Source organism: Alligator sinensis, unplaced genomic scaffold (assembly GCF_000455745.1).
Source record: "Alligator sinensis unplaced genomic scaffold, ASM45574v1 scaffold400_1, whole genome shotgun sequence".
NCBI lineage: Eukaryota > Metazoa > Chordata > Crocodylia > Alligatoridae > Alligator > Alligator sinensis.
Window position 1 is genome coordinate 1101348 of NW_005841897.1, and position 18569 is coordinate 1119916.

At 51.4% G+C, this 18569-nt stretch overlaps 1 protein-coding gene across 1 annotated transcript in view; it reads left to right on the top strand.

Moving 5' to 3' along the window:
• Positions 1 to 18569, top strand: part of MYO15B (myosin XVB) — a 70408-nt gene that overhangs the window by 33741 nt on the left and 18098 nt on the right. Inside the window, exons 26-49 of the mRNA XM_025197499.1 lie at positions 1174 to 1304; positions 1722 to 1817; positions 4265 to 4500; positions 4582 to 4760; positions 5345 to 5417; positions 6084 to 6281; positions 6370 to 6727; positions 6953 to 7040; positions 8683 to 8796; positions 9326 to 9426; positions 9712 to 9909; positions 10593 to 10683; positions 11052 to 11156; positions 11792 to 11978; positions 12099 to 12186; positions 12455 to 12668; positions 14369 to 14487; positions 15050 to 15109; positions 15336 to 15411; positions 16203 to 16321; positions 16845 to 16963; positions 17637 to 17778; positions 17900 to 18011; positions 18431 to 18566. Of these exons, the coding sequence (XP_025053284.1) occupies positions 1174 to 1304; positions 1722 to 1817; positions 4265 to 4500; positions 4582 to 4760; positions 5345 to 5417; positions 6084 to 6281; positions 6370 to 6727; positions 6953 to 7040; positions 8683 to 8796; positions 9326 to 9426; positions 9712 to 9909; positions 10593 to 10683; positions 11052 to 11156; positions 11792 to 11978; positions 12099 to 12186; positions 12455 to 12668; positions 14369 to 14487; positions 15050 to 15109; positions 15336 to 15411; positions 16203 to 16321; positions 16845 to 16963; positions 17637 to 17778; positions 17900 to 18011; positions 18431 to 18566 (3340 nt within the window). The remainder of the gene's footprint in view (positions 1 to 1173; positions 1305 to 1721; positions 1818 to 4264; positions 4501 to 4581; positions 4761 to 5344; positions 5418 to 6083; positions 6282 to 6369; positions 6728 to 6952; positions 7041 to 8682; positions 8797 to 9325; positions 9427 to 9711; positions 9910 to 10592; positions 10684 to 11051; positions 11157 to 11791; positions 11979 to 12098; positions 12187 to 12454; positions 12669 to 14368; positions 14488 to 15049; positions 15110 to 15335; positions 15412 to 16202; positions 16322 to 16844; positions 16964 to 17636; positions 17779 to 17899; positions 18012 to 18430; positions 18567 to 18569) is intronic.

The window sequence follows — 18569 nt, forward strand, 5'->3', positions numbered from 1 at the left end:
GCACTGGTCGGGGTCCTTGTAACCCCACCATTCATCCCTGCCTGTGGCAGGGGGTCAGGCTAGATGATCTGTTCATGCCCCTCCTGACCCTAGCTACTATGAAACTATGAGGGAGGGAGAAGAGGGCATCAGAGGCTGGAAGAGAAAGTGGAGGGAGCTGTGCTGCACTGGAAATCTCTGCAGCCAAGACAGTGGGTGTTCCCCTATTACCCCTGATAAATCTTTTATCATGCACCTTCGTATAAGTTATAACAACCTCTTTATCAGGTTTGTTTATCAGTTGGGCCATTGCCATTAGTTTCTGCTTCAGTTCCATGTTCCCCTAATGTGCTTGCTGTGTGAAAGAATTGAAACCTAGGGAGCTTTCAGGACTGTTTCCTAAGATGTTATCTCTGGCTGTCCCAGGGATAGAGGCCTGGTTTGCAGTTCCTCTCATGCAGCTAATTCTGGATACAAGCTACTCTTGAATCCCACCTCTTTGTTCTGCTGATGCCATGTTTCTAGATGAGCCTTGCCTTCACTCTGAGGAGGCCCAACCTAATTGTCCTCTGCCCAGTGAGAGGAGAGGCAGTGTGAGGTTGAACAGAGAAACCAAATGGTTTGCCTCAAAAATATGATCCGTACTTGTTTGATCCTCCCCTATTCACTGGTCTTTATCAGGCACAGTTTGTAGTATTGCTTCATGATTTGTGGGAGAAGCTTCTGACTCAAGCTTTGAATCCTCGTAGCTAGCAGCATTGGATACTGGGGACACCTCTTCTGCTTTTGTGGGTACGTGCTACACAGAGCACAAGGGAAACATCCCCTCCCCAGACATCAGTAGTGGCAGGATGGCAAAGCACAAGGAGAGGGAGGAAGGATAGTGTCTCTGTTGGTGAAGGAGGGACATGGCAAGTGTGTGTCAAGGCATCTCTAGGGTTGTGGGGACAGGGTGACGGAAGTGTATGTCCTTGGTTGACGGGGTGGCTGTATACATAGCATGTGGGTATCCCTGAACAGAGATTGGTGAGGATGGCATGGACATTTGGTTGGCAGGTTGGGGAAGGATGGATCGCGCAGGTGTCTTCAGGAGGGGGACTGGAGGTCCCTGGAGGCATATGGTATTGTTCCTATGTGGGCATGTGCCAGGGCACACTGGTGAATATCACAAGTTTCCCTATCTTTCTCTTGCAGGTCAGCAGTATGCCCAGGCCAACCAGATCACTGAGGTGTCCCCTCCAGAGGTCAAGGCCAGGAGCGACCTCTTCCTCCCATCGAACATCAATGATTATCCCTTTTCCTCCTTTGCGAGGTCTCACTTCCAGGTAGGAAGCTGCTGTAGCCAAAAGCCCCATTTTCCTTTCTCTGTGTTCCCTTTTTGCACTCTGTCAGGACACCTTCCCACTTAGGCTTGTGTTTCTTGCCCTCCTCCTGTGGTTACATGACCAAGAGCAAAAGGGGCTGCAGATGCTCCCCTCCTAGAGGCTTTTGACACCCTTTGTGCTTTGTCTGTGGTTCTGCTCTGAGGTAGGCACCAAGGGACCCACCAAGGGATCCACAGAGGGAGCCAATAAAGCCTGAGTCTGCATCAAGCTCTTTCTGCTGCTGTTGCCTTCCTTGCCTGTTACAGATGGGAGAATAGAGTCCTGCTTTGGGCCAGGCACTCTCATACAGCCCCTACCATGGAAGCAAATTTCAGGCATGAACTTAATATGTCCTTTTTTATTTCCTCCCTGTCCAAGGAGCTGAGCTTTCCTGCCCTTGGTCAGCCCCTGCAGCACCCTGTAACCCGTCTGGAGCCTGAGTACAAGCAGAGCACCCTGGAGATCAACAAACTGGTGAGAGTGGGTGGGTGGGTAGGAACAGATGTCCTCGCAGACATCTGTTATTGGGCAAAATATTGGAAAGCAATTGCTTGCCTCTGTAGCTGGAGATTAGTGAAATACCCAAGCATCGTCTCCATAGCAGATATAATCTATGTGTCTCTACTTATCCCATGATAAGTGAAAGCTAAACCTGGTAATTTACCCCTCAGTGAAATAGGGCTAAGCTACTGCAGTTTAGCTTTCACGTACCACAGGGTAAATGCAGGCACACAGATATTTAACACTGTGGAGCAGCCAATGCACATCAAATCTCCACCTTTTAATTTGCTATGATGTCTTTGTCCATACCCTAAACTACTGAGGATGTGTATTCACTGCAGAGGCAGTTGGTTCATGGGTATGAATCGTGGGGTGGCCTGGTTCAGGTTTGAGCAGCCTCAGTGCAGGAACCCAAGAGATGCTTTGCATCTGCTCTGGTGCTGCACTCATCTGTGTGAGGTGTTAGGACTTCAGGGGGATGTGGTCCATGGTTTTTAGTGCAGTGCTAAGCTGAGCTACTTGATCTGCTCCCACTGAACTTTGAGAAAATTGTCTGGGCACATGCGGGAATTGTGGACATCCTCATGCAAAATTGGAAAGTTACTGGCTCAAGGGTTAGCCCCAGAGGGGCCACCTCACTAGGTAGAAAGCACCACTCCCTTTGGATGAGAGGGAATTACGTGTGGATGGGATTTGTGTTAAGAGCAACAAATAAATCTCCTTCCTGGTTAACTGCAGTGAATATATACTCTAAGGAGCAAATGAATTGTACCTCCAGAAGGGAGAGGGTTGTCAGAGGCTTATTTCTTGAGCAGGGAGTTTCTGAAAACAGGGTCCATGCCTTGGTGCCGGTAAACAACAAGATGTAGGATGCAATGTTACTTCCTCTGTTGCAAGGTGTTGTGAGGCATGAAGATAGATGCTGGCCCCTCCAAATGTGGGGAAGGTTCAGTAAGGATTGTATTCAATCTTCTGGGACCACGCTGTGCTCTGTAAAGCACAAATAAGACAGAAGGGACTGCTAGTAACCATCTGTGGAAATGAGGCCCAGAAAGCATAGGAGTCTTGACCCTGCACTACTGAAGTCAAGGGGCGTTTTGCTACCTAATTTAGTGGGAGCGGGCTTAGGCCCAAAGTAACTCGCTCCAAATCACAGTATCAGAGTAGAAATCCACACTCCCTGCTCTAACCACTAGACCAGGGTGGTGTTGCCACACACATCCCTGCTGTGCCTTTGGGGGTAAATAAATCTGTTGGTGAAAATGAAAGAGCCTCCTGGTATGTTCTGTTGGTTCTGAGGGAGGACCGCTCTACAACCCAGATTGGGACGTTCTGCATCAAACCTTGCTTTGCTTTTGTACACGTCTCTGGTGTTTTTGGCACCGAGTCCCCAGGCCTAACATAGCAAGTAAGAGTAACAAACTGGAGGGGCAGGGTGGGGCGAGAGAGGTCGGGGTTCCAGCGATAAGTCACGGCGTGACTCAGGTTAGACATACACACCTTGATGGCCATTTAAGGAGCCTGAGAGCAAGCCTTTGGCTCCTGTTACTTAACTTCACCTTTGGTAGGGTTTGGGGCTTCCCCTCTCAGTGGCTTATTTTTTGATCAAGTCTTTATATTTAAAAAAAAAATTAAATATTTTGCTGGTCATGTCCAATCTGCAGAATTTTTGTCTCTGAAGTGTAGCCTTTAGCTGGGAGTTCCCTGGGTCTCTAGTACTAGGCTTTTGGATACTTACACTTGCCTATATACCCCTAGTTACTGGTATGGATTCTCACTGTGAACTCTCTCTAATGTTGCTTTTGGTTTGGGAATAAATAAGCAACACCTTTGCTCTGGTGGGGAGCGGGGGGCATTAAAAATATATAAATAGGAGCAAACTGTGCATCAGTGCAACACCCAGCCCTGTGTCTGCATCTCTGCCAATGGGTGCGTCTACACTGCAAAGTGAGGTATGATCCTAACTGGGTGTGACTGGCTCCATTTGGTTCATTTGGGTTACGAGTGAGGGTGGGAGCAGTTTGGGCTAGTACTTGGGTTTCAGACCCAGGCTCTGCTATAGGCCTGAACTTGAGCTGCTAACCCATGTTAAAGCCTAACTGGCTTGCTCCAGATTAGCCAAACCAAGGTAAGAACACACCTTCCTTTACCATGTAGTTGCACATGTTCAGCTGGTTTGTCTTGCCCAGTTCTGGTCCCAGTAGGTCAGATTTTAGCCCCCTTCAGGTCTCTCAGTCAGTGCCCTGCCACCCAAATTCTCCTAAATTGTGAAGGCGCTGGTAACCTGAACCCGAATCCAGATCTAAGTTTTTGGTGCAGCCGCCCAGGGTCTTCTGTTCTGATGATCCCAGAGCTTTGCAGTTGGGTCTGAATGTGGCAGTTCAAGCTCCCTCTCTTTTTTCCCATTGGGTATCTGGCAGATTCTGCGGTTCCTTGCGGACCAGAACCTCCAGGACTGGCAAGAGGTGCTTCTGGGTAACTACATCACCAGCCGAGGGTTGAGAGCTCCTGTCCTGCGCAATGAGATCCTGAGCCAGGTGGCCACCCAGATGTGGAAGAACCCAGATGGGGAGCAGTGCCAGCGAGGCTGGGTCCTGATGGCTGCTCTCCTGAGTGCCTTTACCCCCCTGCCAGCACTGGACAAGCCCTTGCTGAAGTAAGGAGGGGGGAGACTGTTCTCTGACATGGGAGTGTGCAGAGCGGAGCTGTGTATTAAAGGCAGCTGCCTCGTTTGCAGGTTCGTTTCAGACCATGGGCTGGAAGGCTACAATGCCATCTGCCAGCGCAAGATCCTCACAGCAATGCAAGAGACAGAGATGGTCCCTGAGGTGTCCCGTGTGCACCCCCCAACCCAGCTGGAGTGGACTGCCAACCAAAGGAAAGGGAAGATGGTGCTGGATGTCTTCACCTACAGCGGTAACAGTTGCCTCTGCCTTCCCCACCTTGTCACCCTTCAGAGCCTCTGCCCTTGCTGGAATTTGGGATTAGGCTCTGGAAATCCCTTCCTTCGCTTGTTTGAAGTACTCACAAGACCTGCGTCATTGGCACCAGCCAAAAAGGCAGGGAGCATTTGAAATGACAGCTGTACCTAAAGGACTGACTTGGAGCTTAAATTTCACCAAATCCCCCAACGGTAGAAACAGTTGAAATCTAGAGTCTTGCTTTAACCTATTAGAGGGACAGAGGTTGGATGCTGTGGGATACTCAGTACCTCTGCAGCAGACCTTGGCTAACAGGCACCTGGTTGTTGACTAGACTCCCTAAATGTGGGATCTGAGATGCTCTGGGGCTTGCAAGTGGCTAGTAGTTACAGACCCCTCTCCATGTGTTAGTGTAGATGGGCCCCTGACCCTGGATAGGCAGCTCCAGCTGCATTTTGAGTCTCTTTGGGAGTCTGTGCATGAGATCTTCCAGCGTGGCTTTTTCTTTGCTGTTGTTAACAAGATCCTGTTACTTGCTTTGTGGAAGGCTGTGCACTGACACTCTCTCTTCTGGCCTAGAGGAAAAGTTCTCTGCTGAGGTGGAGTCCTGGACAACAGGGGAACAGTATGCAGGTTGGATTCTGAGCACAAGGTACAGCCCAAGGTGGGGAAGATGTTGGTTATGTTTGTGGGAGCACGCACTGTTGCTTTTTGGGTTACGATTGCTCTGAGCTGCAGGCCACTTCAGGCCTAGCCACAAGTCCCAACAGAACCTCTTCCCTCTCTCCAGTTTGGGGGTGTAAGGTTCCTGGAGCCTCCTCCGACCTGCTGGTCAGCAGTCCCAGTTGACCCAACGATGCAGATGGAGCCACTGGTCAGGGTGGGAGTGAAATCAAAGGATTGAGGCAGCACAGTGCGGCTGATGAGCCCCACAATGGCAAAGCCCAGTCCAGGGATCTCAAGTGAGGAGCAGGAGCTGGTAGGGATATCTCCCAACCTCTGTCCTAGCTCAGACCATAGAAGTGATGGAGAAGAACTGATCCTTAGCTGTGTGGCAATGAGACCTCAGCCCCAGACTTTCTCTGGGAATGATGATCATTCCCTGCCTTGTACAGCTGGAGAGAGAAAGATGGTGAGGAGTCAGCTACATTCATATGTGTTGGGGGAGGTTCCAGGCCCGATGAGGATGGGGTTGTTTGAAAGCTGTGAGGAGAAGAATAACTTGTGTGGACCAGGAGAGGCAGAAGCTGGGAGAAGAGAATTCAACACATTCTCTCCAAACTGTGTCTTCCTCTCTTCCTGTCTCCCCCATTCTCAGAGGCTTGGACAAGGTCCCTCGAGGATGGTCCGTGTCCGTATTCACAGGAGACACTTGGCAGGACCTGCTTGGCTGTGACTTCGTGCTGGATGTCATTGGAGAGATGGAGGGGACTGGTTGGCCCTCTCTGTCCTCATCTGATTATCCCATCATGCCTGAGGGGGACAGGAGCTTTCATCAAAGCGCCTTTCTGGATATGTAAGTGCCACTGGCTGCTTCTGGAGTCCTCAGCTGGTTCCTCAGCTCTCTTTCCTTTTCTCATCTCAGTGGCTTTTCTTTTTGCCAGGATTCCCCCTGCACCAGGGATCCAAGCTCCCGCCCGGAAAGCCCCTACTCAGGTGAGCCCCTTCCCTGGCCTGAGGCTGGCACCTGGGGGAGTTGGACAGGAGCAGGCCTCACACAGACAGACAAAACCAGTGATGTTTGAGAGGGAGAGGGATGGGGAGGGCTTGAATCCTGAACCAGACCAGGTCAGCGCATCCAGCCTGCAACCAAGACTAGGGATGGGGAGGGACACTTCTCTCCCAAATGATAGCTGGACATCTCTGCCCACAGGCAGAAGTGACTTCAAATCCCCCAGAGCCTTGGACCACTATGTGGATGATCTGTTCAAACCAGTGCTCTACCAAGGGCCCAGAACACCAGTGAGTCACTCACCATTTCCTTCTGTCTGTCTGTCTGTCTGTCTGTCTGTCTGTCTGTCGGCACGTTCCTTCCCAAGGATTCAGGTCAGCATAAGTTGGGTTGTGATCCCCATGGTTCGGTCTGTCTGTCTGTCTGTCTGTCTGTGCTACCATTAACTCAGATCAGCAGTCAGCCCTGTCATCCATGCTGGTGTGAGCTGGGTCATACTAATTTTCTCATTGTAGAATATGGAGAGCGGAGGGAATCTAACCGGACGCATGAAAGGAGGAGGGAAGATTGGGCCAACCCAGCAAACAGCCTTTCCTACTGCAGGTCAGTCAAGGGTGAGAAGGCTTCCTGGGTCAGCGTATGGAGAAGCTGTTTCACAGGCTACTGCTGGGCCATGTGTGTGTGCGTGGAGTGGGGGGGTATATGTGTATGTGTGTGGTGAGCTAGTCTGACATACAGGGTGTCTAGAATGAGGTAGTGCCATGTGCTTATAGCGAATGCTGTATTATTGGCCCTGGTCATCAAGATCCCCACTCCTGCTGGCCATGTCTTGGAAGACGGTGATGCTGTGTGGCTCAGCTCTGGGATATTCTGCATGGAGAATACCACCTTGCTGCTCCTAGATTTAGCCAGCCAGGGCCCCTCCACCATCAGCTGCTTAGCTGCTGCTCTGGACTTCTCCTTCTGCCAGGAGTCCAGTATCACCTTTCCTTCCCTGCACCCCCTCCCACCCCCTTGCACTTGCTTCTATAGCATTTATGTCTCAGGCCACCTCGGTGGTCTCTGGTGTCCAACCTTTTATGAACCTTAGTCCTTCTGGCAGCAATGGCATGGCCCTGTTGGCCCCACAATGTGAGCTGCCTGTCCCTGAGCAGAGAATTTTAATCTCTCCCTTATTGCTTCTTTACAGACTTCCCCATCATCCCTAGCTATTCAGTGGGTTAGTAAGTCTGAACCATATCCAGGTTTTCTCTCATGTACATGCTTGGTTTTTCTCCCTCTTGCTTGTGTGCTCAGAGTACAAGACCTGGACATAGTTCACTGGTGTGTGGCATGTTTGACTATTGGAAACTTGTAAGACATGAGAACATGTGTGGGTACTGAAAATACATGGGACGAGGACGTACGGGCATGTTAATGACCTGTGAATCAGTGGGTCAGAGAGGCATATTTATGGTTATTGCAGATCTCAGGGCCTGCCACGTGGCTATTTGTGGCTGTTGTGAAATGCTGCAGTTACCAGATGTGGTTTTCTAGCATGTCAGTGGAGTGTGCTGGGCCTTTCTCTTTGGCATCCTTTTGGTGATTGTCAGTGAGATGGGTTGTGCCAAGTGACAGAACCAGGCAGTTTTGTGGCTTACAGTGTAAAATTTCCTGCTTTGTTTTCTAACAGCCACAGCTTGGACACCATGAGAGGCTATACCCTCTGTGGTAGCTACTTTCTGCCTCTGCCATGACTTTTTGCCACCAACCATACTGACCTTTTTACATCAGAAGTAGGGACAGGAGAGATCCAGAAAGGTTTTGCCCACCACTCAGTCTTGATCCCACAGCCCTGGTTTTTGCATCAGCAGCAATAGCCATAATACAGCCCTGAGATCTGCAATAACCATAAATACACCTACCAGTTTTCATAGATTGTTGTTAGAAAACAAGGAAACTAAGCTTCCCTGTAGTTGTGCTGGGACAAGGGATCCAAAGTGAAGATGCAGGGCAGAGCCCACTGCATGGTCTCTTGTGAAGGTGTGTAACGTTCCAGATTTCCCCTTCTGCTCGGCCAGCTCTCCTGGGTGTTGCTGTGTAGCCTGCCTAATGTGATGGAAATGCCATCACATGTTGCCATGCTCAGTGCAAGTTGGCAGAGCCAATGGCAGGGCTGTGTGTGTGGTGTGTTGCCAGCTGTGCAGGGCTTTCTGGTCTGGGATTCATTGAAGGTCATTTTCACTCGTGACATCTTTCTACCTAGGTTACCCTGGAATCATGCAAGTACCTGCATACCAGCCCATGCCAATGATGGGTGGAATGATGCCAGCACCCATGCCAATGATGCCATCTATGGGTGGGATCACACCTATGCCAGGTAATAACAAATGCAGAAGTGTTTCACTAAATAATGGGGGAGAGTTGGTTTGGAACAAGGAGGGCTGTGTGAGCAAGTCCATAGTTTTTTATCATAGTGCCGAGGAGCCCTGCATAAGACATTTCATCACAAGCACTTCATGGAGTACACATCCAGGAGTCAGAAAAGCCACTGTTGAAATGCAGCCACCTCTGAGGTGAAGCCTGGCAGCAGTTGAATAGCTGCACAGCCACATGTCATAGTGCAGAGCAGGAAGCAAGAAACAGCAGAAGGAACTCATAGAGGCATCATATTATAGTTATTGGAATGGGACTGGGGCAGGTTTGAATTTGTGTGGAGGAAGGCAGGCCAAGACATGCAGCTCCTGCCTGGGATTCACTCCATCATGCGCGGATGTGATGAATTTGTCCCTTGCATTGGACACACCAGCTGCACCCTGTGTATTTCTTTGTCCCCAGCCTGATGCACTTGCCCCCCTTACATTTACCTTATGACCCTCTACAGTTTTGTGTGTCTCTGTCTTTCTCAGCCATGGTTTTGCCCCAGCCCCAGCCGGTGGTCCCATCTGTAGACCCTAATCAGATAGCTGCACAACAGCAGGCCTTTATTAACCAGCATGCCTTGCTCATGGTGAGTGGAAAGGATAGGGGACTTGGAAAAATCTATGAAGAGAAGAGTGCACTAGTGTGAGAGGCTGAGCTCTACTCCATTATCCCATCCAGGCCCTGTCTGGTTGCCCCGTGGTTTTCTGCTTTGTTCATCTGAGGGTATTGACCACTGTGTGGGTGGGTCTGGACCATGCCTATACCCCTAGAGAACTTGACAGAGCTCCATTAGCCTGTTCAAAGGTACAATCAGCAGAAGAAGATTGTACAGAGGGCCAGGGCTTATGCAGATGGAAATTCCTTCTTCCAGGCACAGCAGATGACCCTGCAGGCCATGACCATCTCCCAGGAACAACAGCGGCGGCAGCGGCCAAGGTCTCCTGAGCCCTCAAGGTCAAGACAAGCCAAAATCCCATCACCAGCTCCAGCTCCAGCACCTAAACCCACCAAATCCAGCAGCAACCAGAATGCTGAGCCACCACAGTCCCTGCCAGAGGCCACAACATCGGTACCAGACATGGAGTGTCCCTTGTGGGGTTCCACGTGACAGTGCTCCTGCCCTTTTCATAGGCGGAGGTGGCAGAGAACCTTGCTCAGACCCCTCTTCAGCTGTCTGCTGAGACCTGTCAAACCACCCCCTGGGTCTGAGGCAGGCAGGGCCAAATCCTGGCATTGTTTAAGCTGATGAGAGTTTTGCTGTGGCCTCAGTGAATCTTGCTGCATTATCCTATTCATTCCCATTCTCATGGAAGTTAATGGCAAAACCTTTAATTCTCCATCACTGTCCTCCCAGTGTGGTGACCTGCTTTTGGAGTTTCATGATTCTTCACGCTTCCTCCCATTTATCAGGGCTTAGGTTAGGGCCCCTGAAGTAGATGTGGAGTGAGAGACGTTCCAGTGTTTGTGGGTTTGCATACTGTATGGGTTGGGTGCAAGTCAGTAGGAGCTTTCCATTTCAGAGTGTTGCCAATAAACTAGACCCAAACCCTGCTCCATCCCAACCTTCCCAGAGTTTGAGGAAGTTTTGGGTCTGGATCAGAGTCCAAACCCTTCTAGTTAGGCCCATCTCTGGGTATGAGGGAGCCATTGAAAGTTCCCCAAGGGTCTCTGTGTTGGCTGGGACAGAGGCAAGCACCCCATGCTGCTTAGGCTGAACAGGCTGTAACCAGGCCTGTTGTGGATGTCTTGTAGATCTGCACCTACTTGGATGCCTCAGACAGTAATGAGGGCACCTTGCCTCTAGAGACCTTCCAGCAGAAGAGAGAGTACTTCCAGAGAATGGGTGAGTCTCCACCTGGCTGTAAATCTTCTCCAAAGAGGACCCAACCCCTTGGTTTCACTGTTGTGTAAGCCAGCCTCAGCCTGGGGCAGCTCCTTGTGCTGCATGAAGCTCAGTGCGGGCTGGGCATGTGGGGAATATGCTGTACCTGCTGGGCATTTGATCCTGCTGGAGTTGCAGTTTGGGTGTGGGCCTGAGAGAGACCCTTGAAGGGTATGATACCCTCCCTCCTGCACAGCAAGAAGGGCCTTACACAAACCTCTGCAGGCTGGAACAGCTGTTGAAGAAGCAAGTGACATGATGCAACCAAGCTTAGAAGACTTTTTTGGTTGTGTTGGGTTTCACTGTTCACCCCCTTCTTTTGCATACAGGGCAGCAAAAGATCTTTGTGAGGAAGGTCAGACCCCCTCCCACAAAGCCACAGCCAAATGAGGAGGCACCAAAGGAAACGGCCTCCAGTCCGCAACCAGAGGCAGGTAAGGCAGCATGCAGAGGAGGTCTAACCTGGTGTGCCACACCCAGGGCCTGCCCAGTACCTGCCATTCCCATGGAGTTCAAACTCTAGTCAAACTGTGAGGATCAGATTGCCCCAGGCCCCAGCATCCTCCTCAGAGCTAGGAGCTCCAGCCTCCAATCTCTGCGGCTTGTGGATGCAAGGAGAATCCTCTGCACTCTCGGGACAGGGCTCAGATCCCAGAAATCCTTCTGTCTCCCAGCATGCTTATTCAATGGGAACAACGTGGATCCAGTTTAGTTCTTTAAGGGTCTCTGTCATGGCAACTGTCTTTCTAAGCTGAGAGATGATGCAGGGAGGGGGAAATTCTTTGGGAGTAGCAGTGGTTAGCTCTGTTCAGCCCACCCTGGATCTTGCAGAGGGCAGTGCTAGTGTTCATTAGCTCAGTTACTGCCCTCTTCAGCCTCTTGCACTCAAGCCCCCCAAGGCAATAGCAGATGAGAGAGGAAAAGGCAGTGGGTTTTGGGAAGGTATAGCAGCAAGGCAAGGCTGAAGGACCCCAAGGCCACTTAGCTCCAGGTGAACACTGAATGGGGAGAGGGGATTTCTTTTGTGCTGTCTGCTGGCTCCCTTCATGTCTCCCTCTCTCCTCTGCAGTCCCTGCACCCCCCTTGCCAACTCCCATTCAGAAGCCAGAAAAACCAGTCACTAAAGCAAAGAAAGAGCCTGGGGTGAAGCAGTCGAAGCCAGTGCCCAAGGCCAAGCCCAGCCGGGAGATCCGCAACATCATCAAGATGTACCAGAGTAGGCCAGCCCCAGAGCCACAGCCCATTGAGCTCTTGAGGTGAGGGGGGAGGCAGGTGGGGAGAGGGTAGGAATTGCATCTCGGTGCCTCCACATGCTCACCAGTGCCACGCTGCCCTGTTCTGTAAACCTGGTGGTCTCTTTCCTTGTCGCCTTGCAGGACATCCAAGCCCTTTATAAAGAAGAATGACCCCAAGAATGAAGCTCTGGCAAAGTTGGGGATAACAACGTATCAGCCTCCTGACTCAGTAAGTTCTCCCCATGCTTGACGGTGGAGTGGTGTGATGGAGGCTCTTCGCTGCCATAAGCAGCTCCAGCCCTGAGCATTCACATGCTCTTCACCTGATCTGAATTGATGCCTTTTTTTGTTTGTACCATGGGTCCTGGCTTATGGAGCCCTATATTGGTGCTGCCATGGTTCCTGCTTCAGGCACTGTCTGAGAGAAATACTGCCCTAGAGCCTGTAGACATGGAGTGTGACCATGTATCAAACACCCTTTCTCTCCCTGCTTGCAGCTGACAGCTTTGGCACCAGAGAATAGCCACAAGAGAGTGCCACCACCACCACCTCCCAAGTCCAACTCCATCCGGGAAAAGCAGCTACCACTCATGAATATCTTTGGCCAGCCGCCAACCTCTCCCCCAGGTTCTCAGATCCCTCCGCCTCCCCCTGGTCTGCCCCCACCTCTTCTGTTTGCAGATCAAGCCAAGCAGGAGTCTGAGCTGAGAGGTGAGCAATGCCCTTATGCTTGATGGTGTTTCCCTCCAGAGGCACTTGGGGGTCTCAGCCCAGTTCCCAGGGAGCAGGTGCCCATATCGCAGGTAGCACCATGGCACGGCTTCCTGACCTCTCCTGGCAGTTTCAGCTGGCTTGCTAGGGACTGACTAGCCTATGGAGGCTGAACTAGCTTTGTCCCAGAAAACTGGCCCCTTCAGGCTCTAGGGTGAGGAGTTGTGGCTGTGTTATGTCAAGAAAGCTTCTGCTGCTCTTTCTGCTTCATGGGGGAAAATGTGGGCATCGCTCTTCAGCTCTGACAGGCCGTCACTTTTGGTCAGCATTAAACCTGCCTTGCAGAAAAACAACAAGGGAAAAATCTTGAGGACTGGGCCGATCTTCACAGTTTAGCTAAAAACAGCCAAGGACTTTTGGACTCCAACTGTGCCAAAGTCCAGCACACAACAGCTTTTATGGCTGATTTGACGTGGCAAACTCTATCAAAGCTGCAATTAAAGCAATGGACTTTGCCATGGCATGGAATGTGGAGCACAAGGGAGGGGTGCAACTCCTTCAGAGCATGCGGAGAAATGCATGGAAGAGCTTGCGAGTGAGGATCACTGCCAGCTTAGAGCACAGACCTGGGAGACAGGAGACCTGGGCTCTGTTCTTGGCTGTCTCTCTTCGAATGTAGATTCTGTCCATGTGTAAAATGGGGATGATCCTCACGGTGTCGAGGAGTTGGGAGGCTTCCATTGAACCTGATGGAATTTTTGCCTGTGATTTGTCAATGGGAGCAAGACGGGGCCCTAATTTATAAACAGTGCTTTGCAGTTTGAGGGATGGAGATTTCCAATGATGTTCACAGCACTGTTGTTAAACAGAAGGCTATATATGTATTAGGGCAGGGGTTTTCAACCTTTTCAGATCAGTGTACTCCCAGCGGCCAGACACAAAGTGTGTGTGTGTGGGGGGTGCATAGCCAAATGTGGAGTGACAGCAACTGCCGCATGCAAGCTTCCCCTCCCCTCCGCATCTGGCTGGGCAGGTGGTGCCTGCGCGGCAGTACAGGATGGTGCATGGTGGTGCTCTGTCCAAACCCACCCGTGCGTACCCCTTAGGACCTTCTCAAGTACCCCTGGGGGTGTGTACCCCTGGCTGACAACCCCTGTATTATGGTATTCAAAAAGAATTCCAAACAGCACAAATTGATTCTTCAAACTGGACTTGTTTGGTATATCTCATGGAGAATTAAAAATCAGATCAGGCATGCATACTCTACGTAACATATTGATACATTATGTAGGTATCAGTAATATGTGAGACTAAGATCGGTGATAACTAATCATTCTATCATGGCATAAAGTGAGACCATACTGTAATATGTAAGCATGACGGGGCAGATCTTTCCTCAGTGACCTTTTATCTTCCTTCTCTTTTGAACGCTTTATTTTTCAACCTATGTTTTGTATCGGTACTGAGCTTTGTGCATAGACCCCCATGTTCTCAGCTAGGCTTGGTGCGCTCACACCGTCCCGTGTTTTGTGAGTTTACTCGCATGCTGACCTGGCACAAGCCAGTCACTGACCTACGATAATGTGGCCCTGAGAGGACCCTCCAGTAAGGTCAGACCGTGCCACCCTCCTTCCTTGGCAAGCCTTGGGCTCAGGGTAGATGTCCCCAGATCCTACCCAACTGCTTTTCCTCCCATGCAGGCTCTGCCCGGACCATAACAGAAGATGATGCTAGCATCAAGACCCAGCTCTATAAGCTCACTGCCAGCGTCAGCTTCTCCTATACCAATGTCGCCTGGAAAATCTTCCTACGCAAAGAGGTGCAGCTGGAGGCCTCTGGCCATGGGGTCATACACAAGGGCTAGAGAGGGGGAGGTAGAGAAAGGAGAAAAAAACCTGGCTTTGCTTTGCACTTGCTGCGCTTGAGACACATTGGAGACAGCCACACTGGTAGCTGAAGGGGGAAGCCTGGCACTGAACTAGGAGTCTGGAGATCCTTGTCCAGTTCCTGACCTTGCTGCATGTATTCTTGGGGCTCATTCCTGTGTCTCACCTGCCCATTCCCTCCACTATGAGATCTAGGGATGGAAAACATTCACAGAAGCCCTCACAAGCTGCGATCAGCTCTCTCTCTCTCCCCATAGCAGCGTAGCAGGCAGGGGCTGGCAAATGCATTGAGCTACCCAGGATTCTCCCTGCTTCCCACTGCTTCGCTGAGTCTCCCTTCCTCTGCTAAGAACTTCCCCTTCTTCTGCCTCAGCTTACCACTGGAGGCAGACACTTCTGGTCAGTGTTAAGGTAGCTGGGTTGCAAGATACTCCCATAGAAGTAGTTTTTGTTCTGTTTCTGACACTCCTGCTGTTTTTATCCTCTTTGTTCCAGGTGTTTTACCCCAAAGAAAACTTCAGTCACCCCTATTCTCTGAACCTCCTGTGTGAGCAGGTGAGAGTCTGTGTACATCCCCTGGTCCTTCCTTTATGTTCACGTGCTTCTCTGGGATGCCACCCCCACTCCCATATTGTTAATGGTTTGGGTCCCTGGACCCATTCAAACCACGTGCCCTGCTTTATCCCTGAACTTCTAGCCACTGGGAAGCCTCAGGCACTCCACACCAGCCCTGACCCACAGCCTCCCCCATGGAATCCTGTCTGCTTTGTCTCCCCTGCAGATCATTCGAGACACTTACTCTGACTCCTGCTTTCGGATCTCCAAGGAGGAGAGGCGGAAAATGAAAGACTTGTTGGGTAACTAGTGATTCTTCCTTACCCTATTCCTGCTCTTAGCTGTGGCCTTGTCAGTGAAAGGGACTGAGGAGAGAACCAGCTGTGGGTGGCACTTCCATAGCTGGACATTGCATTGCCTTGATGGCTTCACTAGCATTCAGCCTCTGTGTTTATACAGCACAGCGCCCTGGGCAAAGCACTCAGGGCCCATTCACTAATCCTCATGGCATCCCTGTGACCCAGGGGAATTTTAACCCTATTCTGATTGGGAGGGAGTAGGAAGGGAGAATTGCCCCATACTTCACTTGACTACATTGCTACGATGGGGCCATTATGGAGAAGTTCCGCAAACAGGACCACTGTGTATGAGGGTCATTGGCAGCAGAGGTTGCTCTGTCTTGAGGATTGTGCTGGTGGGAAGGGAGTTGCAATGAAAGGCCATATTGGAGGGACATGACTTTGGAACTGGGCATGTTTAGACCCAAGGTTTGTTGAGAGACTGCAGGAGGCTGAGGCATCATCATTAATAAGAAAGGCAGTTCCATTGGCCCAGACAAGGGAATCTAGCTATTCCATGCCAGCCTCTGTTCCAGGACTAGGGCAAACACTGCTGGGAAATCTAGGCGGTGCCATGAGGGTGGCTGTGGAGTAGAGACAGACTCCAGCTGTAGAGATTACCTCTATGCTTGGAGATGGCAGGGGCTTGGCATGGCCCCCTCCCTCGCTGCAGGAAATCTGCCTGCAAACCTCCAGCAGGGAGAGACTGCACTGTCTGCTGTGGAAACTCAGCCTCTGCATTGTGCCCCTGCCAGCGGAGTTCCAGGTTGGCCCGGATGCCAGCTCCATTCTGGAGGATGGATTCAAGAAGAGGATCGTGGTGGCTGCTCGAGATAACTGGGCCAACTACTTCTCCCGCCTCTTCCCAGTTCAGGTATGATTTTCTCTTTCCTCAAGATCCAGTTCAGACCAGTGTCTCTCTACTTCCTCTGGTCTGAGTGAGCTGGAGATCTGCAGTCCAGGCTTGTACCCAGAGCCAGGCAGGGCATGAGATCCCTGTTGAGAGACCAAGCAGATTGTGACCCCCCCCAGATCCAAACACTGTGCCCTGTGAGGTGTTGATGAATATAACAGGGACCCACAATTGGTGGCTTTGGGCCATTTTGAACCTCTTTCCTACATGTTCTTCCCACCTGGCTGTTTGTCCTGCTCTCTCGCCCCACCATCTGTCCACCACCGCCCCTCCCCGCTCCCAACCTTCCACCACCACACACACCAGGGGTTTTGGATCCTCTTCTTCTCTGCCCACACTCCTAGCCTGATCCTTGTCCTGTGCTCATTCTCCACACATCCACCTCCCCGGTGTTCCCCTGTCCATCCTTCAGCATGTTTAGCTCTCACTGGCCTCTGTTCCTCAGTCTGCCAGGACTCTACCAGCAGGTGGACTTCTCTTTCAGGGCGAAAATGGAAGCGATGTCCAGATCCTGGGGGTTTCCCACCGGGGCCTCCGGCTGCTGAAGATAGTAAAAGCAGCTGGATTTAGCCCTGAACACCTGAAGATCCTTTGCAGCTATAGGTGAGGGAGTGGGCCTGGAGCGGAATTTGGGGGGTTACTAGAGGCAGGGGATCACTCCTCTTTGGGCTTCCTGGGGAGCAGGAACACTGTCTGTTGCCTTCCTGTAGTTTTGGGTGGTTCTGACTAGTACTTCCCCGACAATGAGGATAGAGTGTGTTTTGCTGCATCTTGCCCTTCCCCTTGTACACGAAGCAGAGACCAAGCAGAAGATCCAGTATGGCTTCCTTGGTCACACGATGCTCTTGTGAAAGGTCACTCAGCCTTTGTGGCGATTGACCTCACTGACTGGTCCAATCTCTTTGTTTTAAAACTTGTTAGTTTTTTCTTTCATTCCCCTCCAGGTTTCCTGCCTGGGGGTTTTGCTTACAAAGTGTCAGCCCTATCTCAATGTCTGTTCTCTTAGGTGTAGGCTCATGAGGGGTTGATGCCAGGAGAACCCCCAGTTAGTGGGAACAGTGGGTGGCTCTTAGCACTGCTGGTCATCTCTTAAGATTTGGATGTTAGTGAAATACTTGGACCTGCTTCTGCAGCAACTGAGCTCTGCCCCTGCATTGGCAGCTTGAGTGCTTGCTTGGGTCCCTGTCCTAGTCCCCCTCTGTTGGTTGTCACTGCTGGGCTGGGCTGGGTCACCAGCTCTGGTGTTGGTGGCTGGCTCATGGTGTGGTATCCTCAGTTTTGCAGACATGATGTCCGTAGAGCTGAAGGGCAGAAACACCCTGGAGTTCTCACTGAAGAATGAGCAGCTGATCCTGCACTCGACAAAAGCTCAGCAAGTCAAGGCTATGGTGGAGCTCTTCCTCCAGGAGCTGAGGCAGGTACGAGAATGGTCCAGCAGCGACTGGGTGTGACCCACTGTAATGTGTGACTTGAGGCCTCCTCAGATGTGGTAATGAGAGTGACAGGCTGCAGCCCCCTCCTTGTCCCTTTCTTCCACAGGACTCCAACTACGTTGTCGCTCTGCGCAGCTACGTCACAGATGACAAGAGCCTGTTGAATTTCAAGAAAGGCGACATCATCAAGTTACTTCCCATTCATGGGTTGGAGCCAGGTGAGAGGGGCTCTGTGCAGGGCATAGGGACACTGCAGGAATTGATTTGTGGAGGTCTGCACTCAAAGCTCTGCACCCAGAACTTTGCATCCACCATGCAAGAGGCCTTTCACTGTGTTACTGGGCCCCTGTGCCACAGAAGAAGGGAAGAGGGAGGGCCAAGGCTCCTGAAGCAGGCTAGGCTGGGCATTAGGATGCCCACCCCCAGCTCTGCCACTGACCCCGAAGTGGCTCCAGTGGGTCACATCCCTTTCCTGTGTGCTCCACCACCTGGCCTTAACTTGAGGTGCCAGGAGGTGCAGTTAGGGACTAGGAAGCCCTTTTTAGGCTGGAAGGCACTGCAGGAAATCAGGGTGCTCTTTTTGCCTAGGGCCACCATACTTCTTGGCTCTGACCCTGTCCTTACTCACCTTTGCCAGGATGGCTGTTTGGCTCCATCGGCGGCCGGTCCGGCCTTTTCCCTGCCAACTTGGTGCAGCGGGCAGCAGTCCCTGATTACCTCAGTGCCAGCATGGAGAGAATCGAGGGCGTGCGGAAGAGCCTGAGGAGTGACTTGCG